The sequence below is a fragment of the Epinephelus moara genome, chromosome 16, assembly GCF_006386435.1.
Source record: "Epinephelus moara isolate mb chromosome 16, YSFRI_EMoa_1.0, whole genome shotgun sequence".
Taxonomy (NCBI): domain Eukaryota; kingdom Metazoa; phylum Chordata; class Actinopteri; order Perciformes; family Serranidae; genus Epinephelus; species Epinephelus moara.
The window spans coordinates 1600011-1618123 of NC_065521.1; the positions used below are offsets into that span (position 1 = coordinate 1600011).

Genomic DNA, 18113 nt, shown 5'->3' on the forward strand with positions numbered 1-18113 from the left:
ATACAAAATAAATGAATAATGAAATAAAATAAGTTATTAAAACAAAGATAAATACTGTAAACAAAGAAACAATTTAGGTCACATTTGCAAAAAAGTATGCATCATTACCTGATGCATACTTTTTAAAATAATAACAATATTTTTGGTACATTAAATGACATAAAAATTTATTTGAGTCATTTTTTAATTCATGTCTGGTTTTGGCAGCTGCCATAAATAAATAGGAGAATAAATACAAAGGTAAATAAAAAAAAATACATTTAAAAGAAATAAAAAAGAAATGGCAAAATAAATATGAGGGAAAATTAAATAGGAAAATAAATTAAGTGGGGAATTAATACAACGGCAAAATAATAACACAAAATAAATGAATCAATTAAATTATTAAAACAAATTCAAAAATTGTAAAATAAGAAACAATTTATGTCACATCTTATCAGCTTCATAAATAAATAAACAAATAAATAAACAAATAAATAAATAAACGAACAAACAGCTCCTGCAGGACGGGGTGTCATTGCGCAGCTCTGCCGGCAGGTGTCGCCATTCTGCGGCTTCCCTTCACTGCAGCCTCTACGGCGTCTGCTAAGGGACATTTTATGATTTACTTTGACAAATACTGCTGTTTGTGGTGTTTTATCGACAGAGACAGACTTGTAAACAACCAGCGGAGTGTTTTACACATTTAAATGTCCTGAGGATTAAACGCTGATTCGTTTAAAGCCGCGTAGAGACGCTCCGTCACCGCCGGGCTGCGATGAGAAGTAACGGGAGTTAGTGGCCGGAGGCAGCGTCGCCACTTCGGACTTTTTGTCTGGGAACCATTGAGTCCATCCGGTGAGTGAATCTGTGACCGGTCACCGGATCGATAAGGCGTTAACGACCCCGTTAGAGGCAGGTGAGTGACGGGGGAGATAACGGAGCTGCTGCGGGGCCGCTAACTTCACTTAGCTCGCTATGCTAACGCTAGCTCGGCTGTATTTAGGTTAGAGCTAGCTAGCAGCGAGCTAACGTTGCTAACAGGAGAAGCTAACATAAACTGTTTGGACATTTACCGTCAGCCTGAATAAGCGTGTTTAAGTCGCTTACCGGCCGGTTAGCTCGCTGTAAAGTCGCGGTAACGTCTTTAACGCGGAGCTGGTGTGTTTGCGTTCATTATACGTCACGGACAAAACCGTTAACTCTTCGTTAAAGTGCGCTACTTTGGCAAACTTCGCCTTTTTGTGATTCATTTGTGCTCCAGGAGAATGAGGTCCAGAGCAGCCCTCCACCGCAGGACGTCACGGAGCTCATCACGGCTCAGTCACCACCGTTAGCCGCCTCTGAACGGGTCGTAACCGGGGTAACAGCCGGGGTGTAACCGGGGCCGAGTCTCCTGCAGCAGGACGAGTGCACACACACCGTGAGGAGGAGTGAAGGCCAGTGTCTGTGTGCAGTCTGAGTCTCATGGAGGAGGAGGTGACGATGAGCATGGAGTACCTGCTGGAGCAGGTGATGCACAAGGACCTGGGCAAGAGGCTCCAGGTGGGCCCCGAGGTCATGGAGCTGATCCTGGACGAGGAGAGGACCCCCGACATGGAGCAGGAGCAGGGCATGCTGGACAGGATGGTGGACGCAGTGGCCAGCTCCTGGGTCAACTCCAGCAACTTCAAGGTGAGGATGGGGGTTCATGGAGGAGGGTGGAGGGGTCTGGGTGTCTGCAGGGTGGAGGTCTGGGTCCACGTCTGCCAACAGGGGGCAGTTTCAGAGCCCTAACAGTTGAATGAGGTCACGGACACACATGTTTTTGACGTAGCTTCTCATGTGCAGCTTCTTTTTACGCCTGGTGGCCATCATGCACTCGCTCTGTCTGTCTGCAGCTAATCTGGCAAACTACTGGACCAGTCAGCCTAATATTTGGTGTGCACATTCATGGGCAGGACTAACACATTCATCTGTAGCTTCGTCTGAGTCCTGTTAAATGTCCCTGTGTTGCTGTCGTCCTATCAGGATCTGTATCGGGCCGATAAAGAGACATTCATATTATTATTTATTATTCTGATATTAAAACTTCCAGCAGATAAATAGAGCTGATAACACAAAGACAAACTGGTTTCATTGATGCAACTGGTGCAGCATCTGCAGCACTGATAGACACAGACGAAGAAGAAGAGGAGGAGGAATAGGAACAAGATGAAGAGGAAGAAGAAGACAAGAAGATGAATAAGAAGACAAAGAAAACAGACGAAGAAGACTTAGAAGACGAAGAACAAGATGAAGGGGAAGAAGATGATGAAGAAGAAAACGAATAGGAAGAAGAAAAGACGATGAAGACAAAGTAAACAGATGAAGAAGAAGACGAAGACAAAAAGGAAGAACGAAGTGAAGAAGATAAAGAAGAAGAAGACAAAGAAAACAGACGAAGAAGACCGAGAGGACAAAGAAGAAGATGAAGGGGAAGAAAAAGAAGATGATGAAGAAGAAGACGAAGAGGAAGAAGAAGAAAAGACGATGAAGACAAAGAAAACAGACGAAGAAGAAGACGAAGATGATGAAGAAGACAAAGCAAACAGACGAAGAAGAGGAAGAAGAAGAACAGACGAAGAAGAAGACCAAGAGGACGAAGAAGATGAAGAGGAAGATGAAGATGAAGACAAAGAAAACAGATGAAGAAGACCGAGAGGACGAAGAAGAAGAAGGAGACGTAGAAGAGGAAGAAGAAGATTTAGAAGAGGAAGAAGAAGATGATGAAGAAGACAAAGAAAACAGAAGAAGATGAAGAGGAAGAAGAAGATGATGAAGAAGACAAAGAAAACAGACGAAGAAGAAGATGAAGATGAAGAGCTGTTTAACAGTCCAAACAAACCACACAACTCTGTCGTCACACCTTTTAATAACCGTTAGCGTTAGCGATGCTAACAGTTAGCACTGTCACTGTGTGCCTGTGACTTCAGGTTTAGAGGCAGAGTGAAGCTGACTGTGTGACCAAACACACACACATGACCAGTCATATCAGTGCTGCCTGTGTTGCCCTGGAAACGCAGCGTCCTGCGGTCCGGCTGATGCGTGTGGCGTGTAATGGGGACGATGCTCCCAGGCGAACATGGTGGCCCTGAGCTTAATTTACCAGCACCATTAGCCCAGTTTGCTCCTCTCTCCTGCTGTGACCGACTTTAGCAGCTCCAGCTCTGGTGTGCAGGAAACCCTTCAGGTGTGTGTGTGTGTGTGTGTGTGTGTGTGTGTGTGTGTGGGGCTGTCAGTGGTGCTGATCGATCAGTTATTGATGAGGTCAGACAGCTTCATGGTTAAAGTCAGCTGTTAGTGTCAGGGTGACGTTAACGTTGATGTAAATCCTCTCACATGCACACACACGTAACACCAGTCAGCGTCCAGCAGATGGCGCCAGAGCTGATGTAGTCCTTCCTTCCACATTTGTAGTTTTCTCTCACGAGTGCGGAGAGGTTCCAAAAATTGCACCATAGCCTGAACAGGAAGTACAGGTGATGCTGATGTGTTGGTCTGGTGTCAGCAGGGAGGCTCTCACTACACGTTCATTGAGCTTCCCAAACCACCCCATGACAAGGAAAGTTAGCACACATGTGTACGGAGACATGTTAGTGACATACAGACAGCTCCCTCAGTCATGGTTGTGTGTGACTGCAGAGTTTCACCTCATTAAACCACAGACAGCTGTTTTATATTTCAGCTTCAGGTCACAAAACTCGTCTGTTTTCATCACTTCCTGTTTCCTGACATGAAAACTCTCAGCTTGGACTGATTACCCATGATGCTTTGCAGCACACATTCAAATCCATTGCTCCTGTGCTGATGTCAGGTTGTAGTTTTGGGGAGTTTCTTCATTTTTAAGTATTTCTATGGAGCCAAAGAAGATTATACAGACAGTTTATTGTGTGTTAGTGATGGTCTTTATTTTAATAAACATTTATATGTCACATTCACAGATATTAAACACATTATTTCAGAGATAGAGGATTATATTTGGACATGTTGGAACATTTTGATTTTTTTGTAAATGAAATAAATAAATACATAAATGAAATGAGATTGTTTGTTGTCCCTCAGGTGGTGCTGCTGGGGATGGACATCCTGTCAGCTCTGGTCAGCAGGCTGCAGGAGAGGTTCAGGACGCAGGTGGGAACAGGTGAGCTGCTTCAGACACAACACAGGGATTTGAAACGAGAGCAGTGAAGTGGATTTTAAATACATAAATAAATAAATCAATAAATAAATAAATAGAGATTGTGATTCCCGACTGCTCTGGTGCTGTTGCTTTGGTGTGAAGCCAAGAGATAACCACACATAAAATAAACAAATGTGGGAGTTGGAAATAAAAGATGCTTGAAATAAATAAATAAATAAATACTGATGGAACTGATTAAAGAAAAGTCTCCTGAAATAAATAAATTAATTAATTAATAAGGTATTATGAAATAAAAATCCCCTGAAATTAATAAATAAATAAATAAATAAATGTGGAATTATAAAAATCCTGTGAAATAAATAAACAATTATGGGATTGTTAAATAAAAGACGCCCGAAAAAAAAAAAAAAAAACGATGTGGAATTTATTAAACAAAAGTCCTCTGAAATAAATTGATTAAATAAAAGTCTCCTGAAATTAATTAATTAGTATGGAATTAAGAAATAAAAATCCCCTGAAATTAAAAAAATAAAATAAATAAAGAAATGTGAGATGTTGAAGTAAAAGAAGCTTAGACGCCTGGAAAAAATAAATAAACCAATGTGGAATTAATTAAATAAAAGTCTCCTGAATTAGATTTATGAATGAATTAATGTGGAATTATTAAACAAAAGTCCCTTGAATAAATAAATAAACAAATGTAAAATTTATCAAATTTAATTTATCCCCTGAAATAAATAAATAAATTAATTAATGTGGAATTACGAAATAAAAATCCCCCAAAATTAAAAAAAAATAAAATACATAAATAAATGTGGAATTATAAAAGTCCTCTGAAATAAATAAACAAATATGGAATTGATTAAATAAAAGTCTCATGAAATAAATAAATTAATTAATTAATTTGGAATTATGAAATAAAAATCCCCCGAAATTAAAAAAATAAAATAAATAAACAAATGTGGAATTATAAAAGTCCCCTGAAATAAATAAATAATTGTAAAATTTTATAAATTAAAATCCTGTGAAATAAATAACCAAATGTGGAACTTGTGAAATAAAAGTCTCCTGAAATAAATCAATAAATAAACATGGGAATTTGAAATTAAAGATGCCTTAAATAAATATATGAAAAAATAAATGTAAAACAACAGTAAGGGAGAATCAATAAATTTCCAAAGACACGTGTGTCCCCACAGACGTGTGGATTTATTGAGTGCTGTATGCATCCTGAGCACACAGGATATAAACGTGTGTCAGTGACCTTGTGTCTCTGCTCTGTGTGGCGTCTCAGTGCTGCCCAGCCTCATCGACCGCTTAGGAGACGCCAAGGACCAAGTCCGGGACCAGGACCAGGCTCTGCTGCTGAAGATCATGGACCAGGCTGCCAACCCACAGGTCAGCACACGTTCACTCCTTCAGCACACTGGTAACTGCACTGAGTGCTCCTCAGAGCCGTGGTCAGTGTGTGGCACTAACACCTGAGCTGTTGTTTGTGCAGTACGTGTGGGAGCGCATGATGGGAGGCTTCAAACACAAGAACAACAGGACCAGAGAAGGACTGTGCCTCTGTCTCATCTCAACTCTCAACGTGTGAGTGAACACATCACGTCACATTTCATCTGATCATATGTGGCACAAAGGTTCACGTGGTGTTTGTGTTTGGTTCTCCAGGTTTGGATCTCAGAGTCTGACGCTCAGTAAAATCGTCCCTCACATCTGTAACCTCCTGGGAGACCCCACAAGTCAGGTACGACCACAGGTTTAACCTGCTGCTCTTCTGTGGTCGTCTGTATGTGGACGTCTCTGTGATCCCTGGTCTGTGACCGCCCCCTGCTGGTCAGACACACACACTACAGCTCAGCAGGAACCAGGATGTTTTCCTGATGTATTTTAGGAGAGAAATCCACAGCAGGGATCAAACCTGTGACCTTGCAGCCGTTACGGGGTCGCTCGACTCTCCGCCCCGCTGCACACGTCTATCATCACCGGAACTACAGCTTCCTCTGGAGGACAGGAAGCAGTGCCCATGAGCTTCCCTTCCTGCAGACAAACACACTCTGAAGCACTTGTCTTCTGCGTTACCAAGCATCATCACCATGACGATGAGTTCAGGAACCGCTGTGATATTTGTGTCTGACGGTTTGCTGGTGAGAGGAAAGTGGAGACCAGCTGGAGACAGATAAAACTATGACACGTTCCTGTGCTCAGCGTTTGGCTTGATTCAGATTTATTTATTTTACACTGAGCAGAAAAAACTTTAATAAAGATCTTGACGATTTTTGAAAATGCTGTCAGATTACCTCAAAGTACAGCAAGCAAACGATGTGCTAAAACAAGATGTTGAATGAAAATAAAGTACAGCAAGCAAACGATGTGCTAAAACAAGATGTTGAATGAAAATAAAGTACAGCAAGCAAACGATGTGCTAAAACAAGATGTTGAATGAAAATAAAGTACAGCAAGCAAACGATGTGCTAAAACAAGATGTTGAATGAAAATAAAGTACAGCAAGCAAACGATGTGCTAAAACAAGATGTTNTCCTCCTCCTCCTCCTCCTCCTCCTCCTCCTCCTCCTCCTCCTCCTCCTCCTCTCTGTCCAGGCTGAACGTCATCTTCAGTAAGTTTGATGAAGTCCAGAGGTCGGGGAACATGGTGCTGTCACCTGTGTCAGGTAAGATCTCCTGTTCTACCTGCAGGTTGCAGCGTGATGAGCTCTGTGATGTTGTGTTGTTTGTTGTTGTTGAGAGCCTGCGGACACAACATGTGACACCCTCTCACACTGCACCACTGTCACAGGGTTTTAACAGACTGTGGATGTGTATGACAACGGATAAAACATGGCACAAACGCCGTTTAAATATTTAACGTTCCATCATGAATACAGCAAATGTCTTTATGCCTCTGTGCTGACGACAGCCACGGCCAGAGGCATTATGTTTTCGGGATGTCCGTACATCCATCCCATCCTTGTAAACACGATATCTCAAGATACTTCTTCATATTTGGCACAAACGTCCATTGGGTCTCAACGATGACCTGATTAAGTTTTGGTGGTCAAAGGTCACTGTAACCTTGCATTCATCTCATTCTTGTAAACACGATATCTCAAGATACTTCTTCAAATTTGGCACAAACGTCCACTGGGTCTCAAAGATGGAATTTTTGGTGGTCAGAGGTCTCTGTGGCCTTCCATCTCTCTCATTATTCTGAATGTGATATCTCAAGAACAGCTTGAAGGAATTTTTTTTCAAGTTTGGCACAAACGTCCATTTGGACTCAGTGATGAACTTTTTGGATTTCAGTGGTCAAAGGTCAAGGTCACTGTGACATTGCATCTGTCTCATTCTTGTGAATGTGATATCTCAAGAGCACCTAAAGGGCATTTCTCAAAATTGGCACGAACATTTACTCGGACTCGAGGATGAACTGGTCAGATTTTGGTGGTCAAAGGTCGCTGTGACCTTGTCTGCCTCATCCTTTTAAATGAGATATATCTTTTTGATCGTCTTAGGTTGAGGCAGTATCGTCCATCAGTCATACAAAGAGCATGTTTCAGTGGGGACACCCTGCTCCTGGTCTCTCCTGGTCTCTGCTAGTCTCTCCCGGTCTCTCCTGGTCTCTTCCAGTCTCTCCCGGTCTCTCCCAGTCTCTCCCGGTCTCAGCGGGGTGTGTTGAATACAGCAGAATAAAATAAGATAAAATACAATAGGTTAAAATGAAACTAAATGAAATAGAAATAAAACTAAATAAAGATAAAATACAACAAAATAAAGTAAAATACAATAGAGTAAATCAAAATAGAGTTGGATAAAACACAGTAAAATGAAATAAAAAATAAAATAAAATAAAAAGAAATAAACAGATGTTTTAAAAGGAGGCTATTTGTAGCCAAGACAAACACATTACCGGTGGTACTCAAACTCAACATTTTCAGTTTATTTATAATTAATTTAGTCAATTAAATGTCTACAATAGTGTAAACTGCCCGTCACAAGTTCACAGACTGTGAGGTGACGTCTTTTAACAGACCACGACCCAGAGTCAGTGTTTGGTGATTTAAGTGAGAACATGTTTTGTATGTTGTTCAGTTCACACATCACCACAGACGTATATTCTTATATCTACTGACACCAGAGCTTCTCTCTCTAACAACATTTGAAATCAGCATCGCTCCCTGGTATGAAGGATGTTTTCTCACAGACGGAGAACAGAAGTCACCGGCGGCTGCTGTTACGTTGTGATTATGAGTGTTTGTTCTAATAATATTACCCAGCAGGCGTCACAGACGTTACGACAAGTATTTTGGGATGCAGAGACTGCGAGCGACGAGTCGATGATTTGGCCTATTTAACGGCCGCCTGGGGAGACTGAACTGAGACAGTTTCAGAGGTTTGTTTTCAGAGGCCTGAAGGCAGCACGGCTGTTTATACTCTGATGTTAACTCTCTGTCCTCCTCCTCCTCCTCCTCCTCCTCCTCCTCCTCCTCCTCCTCCTCCTCCTCTCTGTCCAGGCTGAACGTCATCTTCAGTAAGTTTGATGAAGTCCAGAGGTCGGGGAACATGGTGCTGTCACCTGTGTCAGGTAAGATCTCCTGTTCTACCTGCAGGTTGCAGCGTGATGAGCTCTGTGATGTTGTGTTGTTTGTTGTTGTTGAGAGCCTGCGGACACAACATGTGACACCCTCTCACACTGCACCACTGTCACAGGGTTTTAACAGACTGTGGATGTGTATGACAACGGATAAAACATGGCACAAACGCCGTTTAAATATTTAACGTTCCATCATGAATACAGCAAATGTCTTTATGCCTCTGTGCTGACGACAGCCACGGCCAGAGGCATTATGTTTTCGGGATGTCCGTACATCCATCCCATCCTTGTAAACACGATATCTCAAGATACTTCTTCATATTTGGCACAAACGTCCATTGGGTCTCAACGATGACCTGATTAAGTTTTGGTGGTCAAAGGTCACTGTAACCTTGCATTCATCTCATTCTTGTAAACACGATATCTCAAGATACTTCTTCAAATTTGGCACAAACGTCCACTGGGTCTCAAAGATGGAATTTTTGGTGGTCAGAGGTCTCTGTGGCCTTCCATCTCTCTCATTATTCTGAATGTGATATCTCAAGAACAGCTTGAAGGAATTTTTTTTCAAGTTTGGCACAAACGTCCATTTGGACTCAGTGATGAACTTTTTGGATTTCAGTGGTCAAAGGTCAAGGTCACTGTGACATTGCATCTGTCTCGTTCTTGTGAATGTGATATCTCAAGAGCACCTAAAGGGCATTTCTCAAAATTGGCACGAACATTTACTCGGACTCGAGGATGAACTGGTCAGATTTTGGTGGTCAAAGGTCGCTGTGACCTTGTCTGCCTCATCCTTTTAAATGAGATATATCTTTTTGATCGTCTTAGGTTGAGGCAGTATCGTCCATCAGTCATACAAAGAGCATGTTTCAGTGGGGACACCCTGCTCCTGGTCTCTCCTGGTCTCTGCTAGTCTCTCCCGGTCTCTCCTGGTCTCTTCCAGTCTCTCCCGGTCTCTCCCAGTCTCTCCCGGTCTCAGCGGGGTGTGTTCGCTGTCTTTCAGTCAGAACGTAACCTGAGCCGGTTTCTTTGTGCTGCGGGAGGCGACGAGCTTTCAGCCGCCTCCCTGCAGGAACAGTGCGTGGTTTCTGCAGACGATATCACATCCTGTGTCCGTCCCCTCTGGATCAGACTGAGTGACATCACATGGATCTGTTTGGCCCCCCAGGCCGGAGCTGACAGGCCCCATCGCTGTGGTCACCAGGCTCAGCTTTCATCTCAGGGGCCCCTCGGATTAAAATAAAAAGAGCTTCCTCTGAGGAAACAACATGAATTTGTCAGTGAGATAATCTGACATGGAGGGAGGAGCTCTACCTGTTTATCACGTCCTTCATCGGGGTCGAGTGCCGGGCAGTTCATGTACGACGGAAATGTGACGGCACGTTGTTTTCACAATTAAAGCATTCAGTAGTTTACAGGTGAAAAGCAGCAGTAGCTTGAAATTAGTGGACAGCAAATTAGTGCTTGCTTGTTGATGGGGATTGGTCGGCTTACAAATTTCTACTGTCGGTAAACTGTGTCGTCTGAGAAAGCTGGTTGCATTGATTGATTTAAAAATCTCTTTTTTTCTCTTACTGTTAGTTTCTCACTGTTTTCATTTTTTATTTGTATATAATGATATTATTACTCGTGTCACAGTTTATGAAATGTTTTTTTTTTCTATTTTTATTCCATTTTTATTACGTCTTCATTTCTGTTGACTAAGTCTTTTTTTTTTTTATTATTCACTTATTCCAGGTCATTTTTTATATCTATTTATTTAAGATTTTGATTAATTGATTTTCTTTCCTTTTTTTATCACCATTACTATGTCTCTGTTTGATTTAATTTTAATCATTATTCATTTTTATCATTTATTTTACTCTGTTTATTTATTTTCTATTATTAATATTTTGTGATTTTTTTTTTATTTACTATTATTACTTTTTAATTTCTTTTATTAAATTTTTTTATCATCATCAGTATTTCACCTCTTTTTTCTATCATTATTTTTTCTTTTTAATTATTTTTATTAATAATATTTCATATTTATTTATCTATCTGTTTATTTATTCTTTTTTACTTAATTTTTCTTATCACTATTGCTATTTCTCAAATTTGTTTCATTTTTATTTTTATTTATTAATATTTTAAAAAATCTAATTATAATATTTTGAATTTTTTTAATTAATTAATTTATTTTAAATAAAGTTGTACTTAAATTAGTTTTTGTGACTGTATCTCTATCGCTACATTTATCGAGGAATTACTGTGGTATCTTTACTTGTATGGAAATGGGAAATGAAACTTAGATACAGAAAAATTCAATAAATTAACATAAAAATAATAATAATAATAAAAAATTAACTGGTGGGGGAAGAAAAAGACGAGAGAGAGAGAGAGAGAGAGGACTGTGACAGCTGAGAATTGTTCAGAGCAGAAAATAAGAAACTAAAACTCCTCTCAGAGAGAGAGAGAAACAAACACAGGAAGAAACAAACTGTAAAACTGAGAGTGGAGGAGAAAGACTGAGGAAATGGACTCCTTCCTCCGGCAGCCCAGGACTCTTATTTTGTAGGAGCTCTGTCAGCTGTTGTCCCCACAGTCACAAGACCAGGTCTGAGGGGAAGGGAGGAGGCAGGCAGCAGTGCCTCCGCTCTGGGTCGCTGTCAGGACGCCACTGCAGCTCCACGGGGGGAAGGTATCGCCTCGCAGAGTCAAGCCGGATCCCTGCAGGTAAATCCACCCTGTACACGACGAAGAACAGACATTCAGAGGTGCAGAGAGAATATCCAGCCTGCTGTCCGTCTGTGTCGCTGGTGCAGAAACAGGTTATTACCCGACTCTCTTTGTGCTCACTGATAATTACACTGGGATCATAATTGGGACCTGAATGCCACAAGTAACTGGAGCTCAGTGATGCGTTCAATGCTGCTCTGCTCGCCTGGTGCTAAATATGTAGATAATGTGAGTTATTCTGGCAGAAAAAAACCTTATACGTGACTTTAAGTTGATTTTAAACTGCCTGTGTTGTGTCAAGCGTTAAGATAATCCAGATATGGTTAAATTAGAGGCATAAAAAGCTTTAAAGATGGTTTGTTTTGGGAGATCAGCTGATAAAAGCAGCTGTTTGTGAAACGTATCCTGCAGACTCGACTGTCCTCAGTCACGGCAGCTTTCAAGTCCCTTTAATAAATAGTTTTATCACAGACAACCAGCCTGAAGGTATTTAATTAAACAGTATTTCCATTATTCTGAGGCTGTTATGTCGCTTGGACAAACAGCAGCTGCTTCCAGCTTTTTGATTTTTTTTCTTTCTGTTAATTGTTTGGTTAAAAAAAATAGCCGAAATTTTCGTGGAGCTCAAGTTGACATGTTTAAATCGTAAAACCAAAGGTGTACATTTTACGGCCATAAAGAAAACCAGCTAATGTTGTAACCAACGTAAATTTGGCTTTTTTGCTTAAAAATTAGGCTAAAACGTTTCACCTGTTTTCAGAGTTGCTGCCCCAGCACAGGTAACAAAATATTCAACTGATAGAGAACGTTACAGACACCAGTAACGTACAAATATGTCTTTATTGTGTAGTTGAGTGTGCGGGAATTAGAGTCATCTAGTGGTGAGGCTGCAGATTGCAACCAGCTGAAATTTCTCCTGGTTCATTGTCTTGTGTGGCGATCAGTGATGTAACAGGCTCCGAATCCGAGACATCATCACAACTATTTCTGCGACATAATTCCATGCACCTAAAAACATTTGAACACAACATAAAAACGTTAAAATTTACCCTCACCTAACGCTTGTTTTTACTGAATAGAGCTTAAACTTATCGTAAAGTAACTCAGTGTAACCTTTGTTAGCTGTTAGCTCCGGCAACTGGCTGCTAACAGCTAACGTTAACTAGCTCTCTTCCTGCTGATCTAAAACGTAGCATTATCAGGGAAACAATAGGGCGCGTAACTTGACATGAAGATAGTCCTTTTGTCCCGACAAGGCGGCTATTGGCCGATACCGAATTGACCAGGCCTCTATTGGAGACAGGCCTTTATTTGTCGAAATGTGTAGCCACACCGGGCTAGTAAAAGGGACTAGGCTTTTAATTTAAGTTTTAGACAGTGATTCAGAGGTTTTGATTCAGATTTGGAGCGACATTTAACATTTCTGTTACCTCTCGACCATTGATACAAATTCGTTTTTATGTCTGGAACCTCTCGTCTACAGCGGGCTTGAGATGTGCCCACGCTTTGAGGGCTTGGCTCAGATTTTACTCCTTAAGGAATCTGATCCCGTTTGATTGTGACTGCATGCCTTTGCTGAACCCTGGACCTTCCGCACACTAGGGTTGTTCATCTGACCCAATAGGGTGCGTCCTCTGATATGAAGATAGTAAGTTTACGGCGTCCTTTTGTCCCGACAAGGCGGATATCGTCCGATACTGAATTGTTGCAGCCCTAGAAAATAGCCATGATGTTATCATCTTGCGGGTTGGAGTCAGTTTGATACCTAAGAGATGTTTAATGTTGTATTTAACAGCAAACTCATCCATGACTGACTTCACACAACCGTCTGCTCCAGTTAGAAGGATAGTACGTGGACTTTGAGTTAACTCTGACACTCAAAGACATCATCTTTTGATGTCCTGTATGATTGGTGGCTCTGGATGCAGCTCTGTGATTGGCCGGGGCCTGTCCGTGTGCGTCACACAGCCTCGGGAGGTCGTGCAGGGAGGTGCGGACAGACGAGGACAGGTACCCGCTGCCAGCAGGACTTAGGTTGCACAGTTGGAAAGCTCCTGAATAATGAACACAGTGCAGGGACAGAGAGATGTGAGCGTCTCACTGGGGTGAGATACAGGAAGTAGAAGGAGCTGTTGAAGAGTGTTTAATGCAGGGTTATTTCAGACAATGTAGTCCCAAACCTGACAGTGGTCTCTGCACAGATAGACACAGAACAGGAAAACTCCTCTTGACACAAAGTGAACGACACCAAACAGGAACAGGTTTACTCCAAACAGGAACACGGGCTGATTGACCCGAAAAGCCCCGACAAGTAAACAACAACATACAAAGTCACGTATAAAAACAGGACGTAGCTGTTTCAGCGTCTCGTCTTTAAAGAGAAAGATGCTCAGTGTTAATAATTCAATAGAAACGTTTTATAAACGGTTAATAGATTTAATGTGTCCGACATCTTGTAAAATGTCCAGAGATTTGTTAACTGACAGGATTAATCACCAGTTTTCACACTTGATTTACCGTTTAAGTCAAAGACAGTGATTCAGAGGTTTTGATTCAGATTTGGAGCAACTTTTAACCTTTCTGTTACCTCTTGACCATTGAGACGAATTCGTTTTTATGTCTGGAACCTCTCGTCTACTACAGGCTTGAGATGCGCCCATGCTTTGAGGGCTTGGCAAACGTCCACATGGACTCAACAATGAAGTGATTGGATTTCGGTGGTCAAAAGTCAAGGTCGCTGTGACCTGATTTGTCCCATTCTTGTGAATTGTGATATCTAAAAAAATGTCTTGATGAAATTTCTTCACATTTGGCACAAACGTCTAGTTAGACTCAAAGATCAAATGATTGGATTTTGGTGCCCAAAGGTCGAAGGTCACCATGACCTAGTTTGACCCACTCTTGCGAATGTGACTTGTGAACGGTGTGTGTCTTGAGAACGGTTTGATGAAATTTCTTCACATTTGGCACAAACTTCCACTTGGATTTAACAACAAACTGTTTTGATTTTGGTGGTCAAAGGTCAAGGTCACCGTGACCTGATTCATCTCATTTTCATGAATTGTGATTTCTAAAAAAAATGCCTTGTTGAAATTTCTTCAAATTTGGCACGAATGTCTTCTTAGACTCAAGAATCAAATGATTGGATTTTGGTGCTCAAAGGTCTAAGATCAAGGGTCAAGGTTACCATGACCTGGTTTGACCCATTCTTGCGACTGTGATATCTTGAGAACGGTTTGACGAAATTTCTTCGCATTTGGCACAAACTTTCCCTTGGATTTAACAATGAACTGTTTAGATTTTGGTGCTCAAAGGTCAAGGTCACCATGACCTGGTTTGACCCATTCTTGTGAATGTGATATCTTGAGAACGGTTTGACGAAATTTCTTCACATTTGGCACAAACTTTCCCTTGGATTTAACAGTAAACTGTTTAGATTATGGTGGTCAAAGGTCAAGGTCAGGGTCACTGTGACCTGGTTCGTCTCATTCTCGTGAACCTGATATTTCAAGAACACCTCAATGAAATGTCTTCAAATTTGGCCCTGAAGTCCAGTTAGACTCAGAAAAACATTTGATCAGCTTTTTATTTGTTTGTAAAAGTTTTGACGTATTGACCTTGGTACTTGTTGTTTATCTAACGACGGTATACTCAGCATATTTTACTGATGATTCATGATGACTTGTCTCATAAAACCCTCCCACATTGTAACTCCAAACTCTGTCCTGGTGTGAATCTGGTGGGAACGCTGTGAATGAAGCCTGATTGTTGTGTGGGAACGTCACTCCCTCTGTTGTTCCAGCTGGTGCAGGAGAAAATGTCAGGGGTGTTTCCCTCCTCATTCATTCAGCCATGAAAAGGCTCACGTGCACAGGTTGAGAGTGATTATAAAGCACCTGTTGCATGGTGGTACTGTAACTGGCTACCTGCTGTGAGCTCCTGAAGCTCAGCTGGGACTCTGCGCCGCTCTCCCACGCTCCCTTGTTCCTCGCCCCTCTCACCGCCTCACCTCTCCCTGGTCATTTTGTGAATTTGCATCCAGGAGATCAGCTGTCAGACTCCATCAGGCTCCGGGCTCCGACACACTTTGAGACGCTGCCAGGGGGAAACTTGTGACCTGGCGTCCAGAGGAGGGGCACAATTAAGCCTCTTTCACACAGAGCTCCCAGTACATTACTGGGATTATCTCTCAGGTGGTGATTTTAACTACATACAGGGACATTTCTGTCTTGTGCCTGTGGGAGCAGCAGGTTTCACTCAGCATCAGTCACTTCAGGGTCAGATTATCATCTGAAATTAAAACTTTACCCCTCAGTCAATGCCAGGTTGTGTTCAGCCCATTTCTGTCAGCCCTCCTGTCTTTGTCCTCCACCTGTGCACCATCAGACAAGAACGTTAGATAACATGGATGTGACATGGCTCTACTTGTGAGGAGAAACACTGGTGGGGCAGCAGTGCCATCTTGTGGACGGAGGTTGAACACTGAGAGCCTTGTATCCCTTTATGTGTTATTGATTTAGTTATCAGTGCATTTATTTATTTTAATGGCAAAAGGATACTATATAAACTACCAACATTCTGATAAACAGCAGCACAGATCAAATAAATGTGAAACAAATACACATAAAGAAGATAAAATTTGAGAAATCTGACTTTATTCCATGGTTACCAAATATAACGACAGAGAGGGAACGTCGTCCCAAAGCTTACTGCTGTGTTCACACCCTTCACCTGGATGTAGGGAGCTTCATTCAGAGTGGGAGTGGGTAGAGTCTGGTTTTGAGAAGGCACCTGGCTGCAGGTGTGTCGTCAGCCAGTTTGACTTTACAAAAGGACTCTGATGACCCGGCTACAGGTCATGGAAGTAAAAGTGCTCTCGCAGAAATGTTTGAATAAATATAAGAAATTCAAATTAAAAGAAAAGCAGCGAGTCGTCGTATTGAAGAAGCTGGAACTATGAACCATCTAAATTTGATGATAATCGTGCATTTTTTATGCGTCTCAAGCACGGCTGCTCTCTGCTTTCAAACTCTGATAGTCCTCCACGAACATTTTTGTCAGGTCTTGTCTTGTCAGCGAATATGAAACATAGATTTTGTCTTTTTTTTCTTTTCTTTTTTTCATCAAGATCTGTCTTTAGTTCGTCATTGTCTCGTTTTCGTCATGGAAAAAAGGTTGTCATAGCTTTGGTCAAGGAAATGAAGGAAAATTTGTGGAAAATTTATGGAGATTAATAAAGGAAAAGTTGGAGGAAATAGAGGATAGGTATGTGCCAATCAGGAAAAACCGGTCACAGACTAAGAAACATAAATATCCCTTGGATAGTATTACAAAAAAGAAAATTGAAGAAAAAAACACTCTTGCAAGAAAGGCAATGAAAAGTAAAGATCCAGAGGTACAGAAGGCATATCGCAGAGTCAGTAACNCAAGTTATTGCAGAAAGATTTATGAACAAGATTTGGCAAAGCAATCTAAGCATAAGCCTAAGGTTATTTGGAATTATATAAATAAGAGGACAAAAATTAAAACGAAAATAGGTGATTTATATACCAATCAGGATGACACTGATTCTCCGAAAACAGAGGATGATAAACAAAAAGCAGAAATTTTGTCTGATTATTTTAGCAGTGTATTTGTGACTGAACCTGAAGGGCACATACCTAAATTGCCAAAAGTGGATGTGCAAATGAAACACTTAAAAATAATTCCTGAGGATACAATTAAGCTTTTACAGGATATTGACACCAATAATGGGATTCATCCTAGGATTCTAAAAGAGTTGGCGTGTGAAATTGTTGAACCTCTGACATTGTTATTTAATAAATCATTAGAAGAGGCAACTCTACCTTGCGAATGGAAAGATGCACAAATTAGTGCTATTTTCAAGAAAGGAAACAAGTCAATGGCAGAAAATTATAGACCAGTTAGTCTGACATCGGTGATTTGTAAGACAATGGAAAAATTAATTAGAAACTATATCGTAGATCATATGAAGACCAACAGGCTTTTTAGTAATAAGCAGTATGGATTTATATCTGGGAGATCAACATCACTTCAGCTTCTTACGGTTCTGGATAAGTGGACAGCAGCTTTGGATAAAGGGCAGGCAGTTGATTGTATATATATGGACTTCCAAAAAGCTTGTGGGCAACAGCACTCACAAAAGACAAAAAAGTCAAAATGTATAAGTTACTAGGGCAACACACGGTCAAACAAACAAACAAATGTTTCGGCCTAAGCCTTCTTCAGTGTATCAAACAGAGACAAAGACACTGAAAGCCTGTTATATACATAGGTAAAGTTCTAGCACCAATCACAATGCAAGGTATAATGAGAGGCAATACAAACCATCTGTATTGCAGCTGCAGCCAATGACAGGCTGACACAGAGCAATTGTCAAGACTGTTGCACCTGAGTCAATCCATTAATAGAAACATGCAAATACATTGAAAACATAAGAACATACAAGTTATACAGACTCAGACTAGTTGAATAGGAAAAGGGGAGAATTAAAGTGACTGAAAAGAGGCTGTAAAAAGCTTTTAAGTCACTGGGCATAACTCAACTAGGGACTAAGAGAACCCCAGCTAAATAGTCAGAACCTAACACACACCAATCTCAATATTCAAAAATATAAAGTAGGAAAAGTTTAAAAAT

General features: G+C 41.0%; 2 protein-coding genes and 1 non-coding gene across 4 annotated transcripts in view; 2 read left to right on the forward strand and 1 right to left on the reverse strand.

Annotated features, from left to right (window-relative positions):
* The first annotated feature begins 271 nt into the window (after positions 1–271).
* Positions 272–6654, forward strand: LOC126402724 (CLIP-associating protein 1-B-like). 2 transcript variants are annotated; one of them, XM_050064927.1, is made up of 6 exons: positions 272–898; positions 1244–1653; positions 4063–4141; positions 5436–5539; positions 5643–5734; positions 5816–6654. In XM_050064927.1, exons 2-6 carry the CDS (start codon positions 1447–1449, stop codon positions 5907–5909), a joined length of 576 nt encoding a protein of 191 aa, XP_049920884.1. In that variant the 5' UTR covers positions 272–898; positions 1244–1446; the 3' UTR covers positions 5910–6654. The 2 variants fall into 2 exon arrangements, with proteins under 2 accessions (XP_049920884.1, XP_049920885.1); XM_050064928.1 differs by having other exon boundaries at positions 272–837.
* LOC126403618 (U4atac minor spliceosomal RNA) lies at positions 3440–3568 on the reverse strand. The gene has a single exon (XR_007571345.1). It is a non-coding gene; the product is annotated as a U4atac minor spliceosomal RNA (small nuclear RNA).
* A 1945-nt stretch (positions 6655–8599) lies between the features above and the next one.
* The window catches only part of LOC126402722 (CLIP-associating protein 1-A-like), a 22720-nt gene continuing 13206 nt past the window's right edge, over positions 8600–18113 (forward strand). The window contains exon 1 of the mRNA XM_050064926.1: positions 8600–8726. Within this exon, the coding sequence (XP_049920883.1) occupies positions 8705–8726 (22 nt within the window). The 5' untranslated portion in view covers positions 8600–8704. The remainder of the gene's footprint in view (positions 8727–18113) is intronic.

Coding starts and splice junctions, on each gene's coding strand:
- LOC126402724 (XM_050064927.1), top strand. CDS start 1,447: ATGGAGGAGGAGGTGACGATGAGCATGGAGTACCTGCTGGAGCAGGTG. Junction 4,142..5,435: donor CAGGACGCAGGTGGGAACAG/GTGAGCTGCTTC, acceptor GTGGCGTCTCAG/TGCTGCCCAGCCTCATCGAC. Junction 5,735..5,815: donor CTCATCTCAACTCTCAACGT/GTGAGTGAACAC, acceptor TTGGTTCTCCAG/GTTTGGATCTCAGAGTCTGA.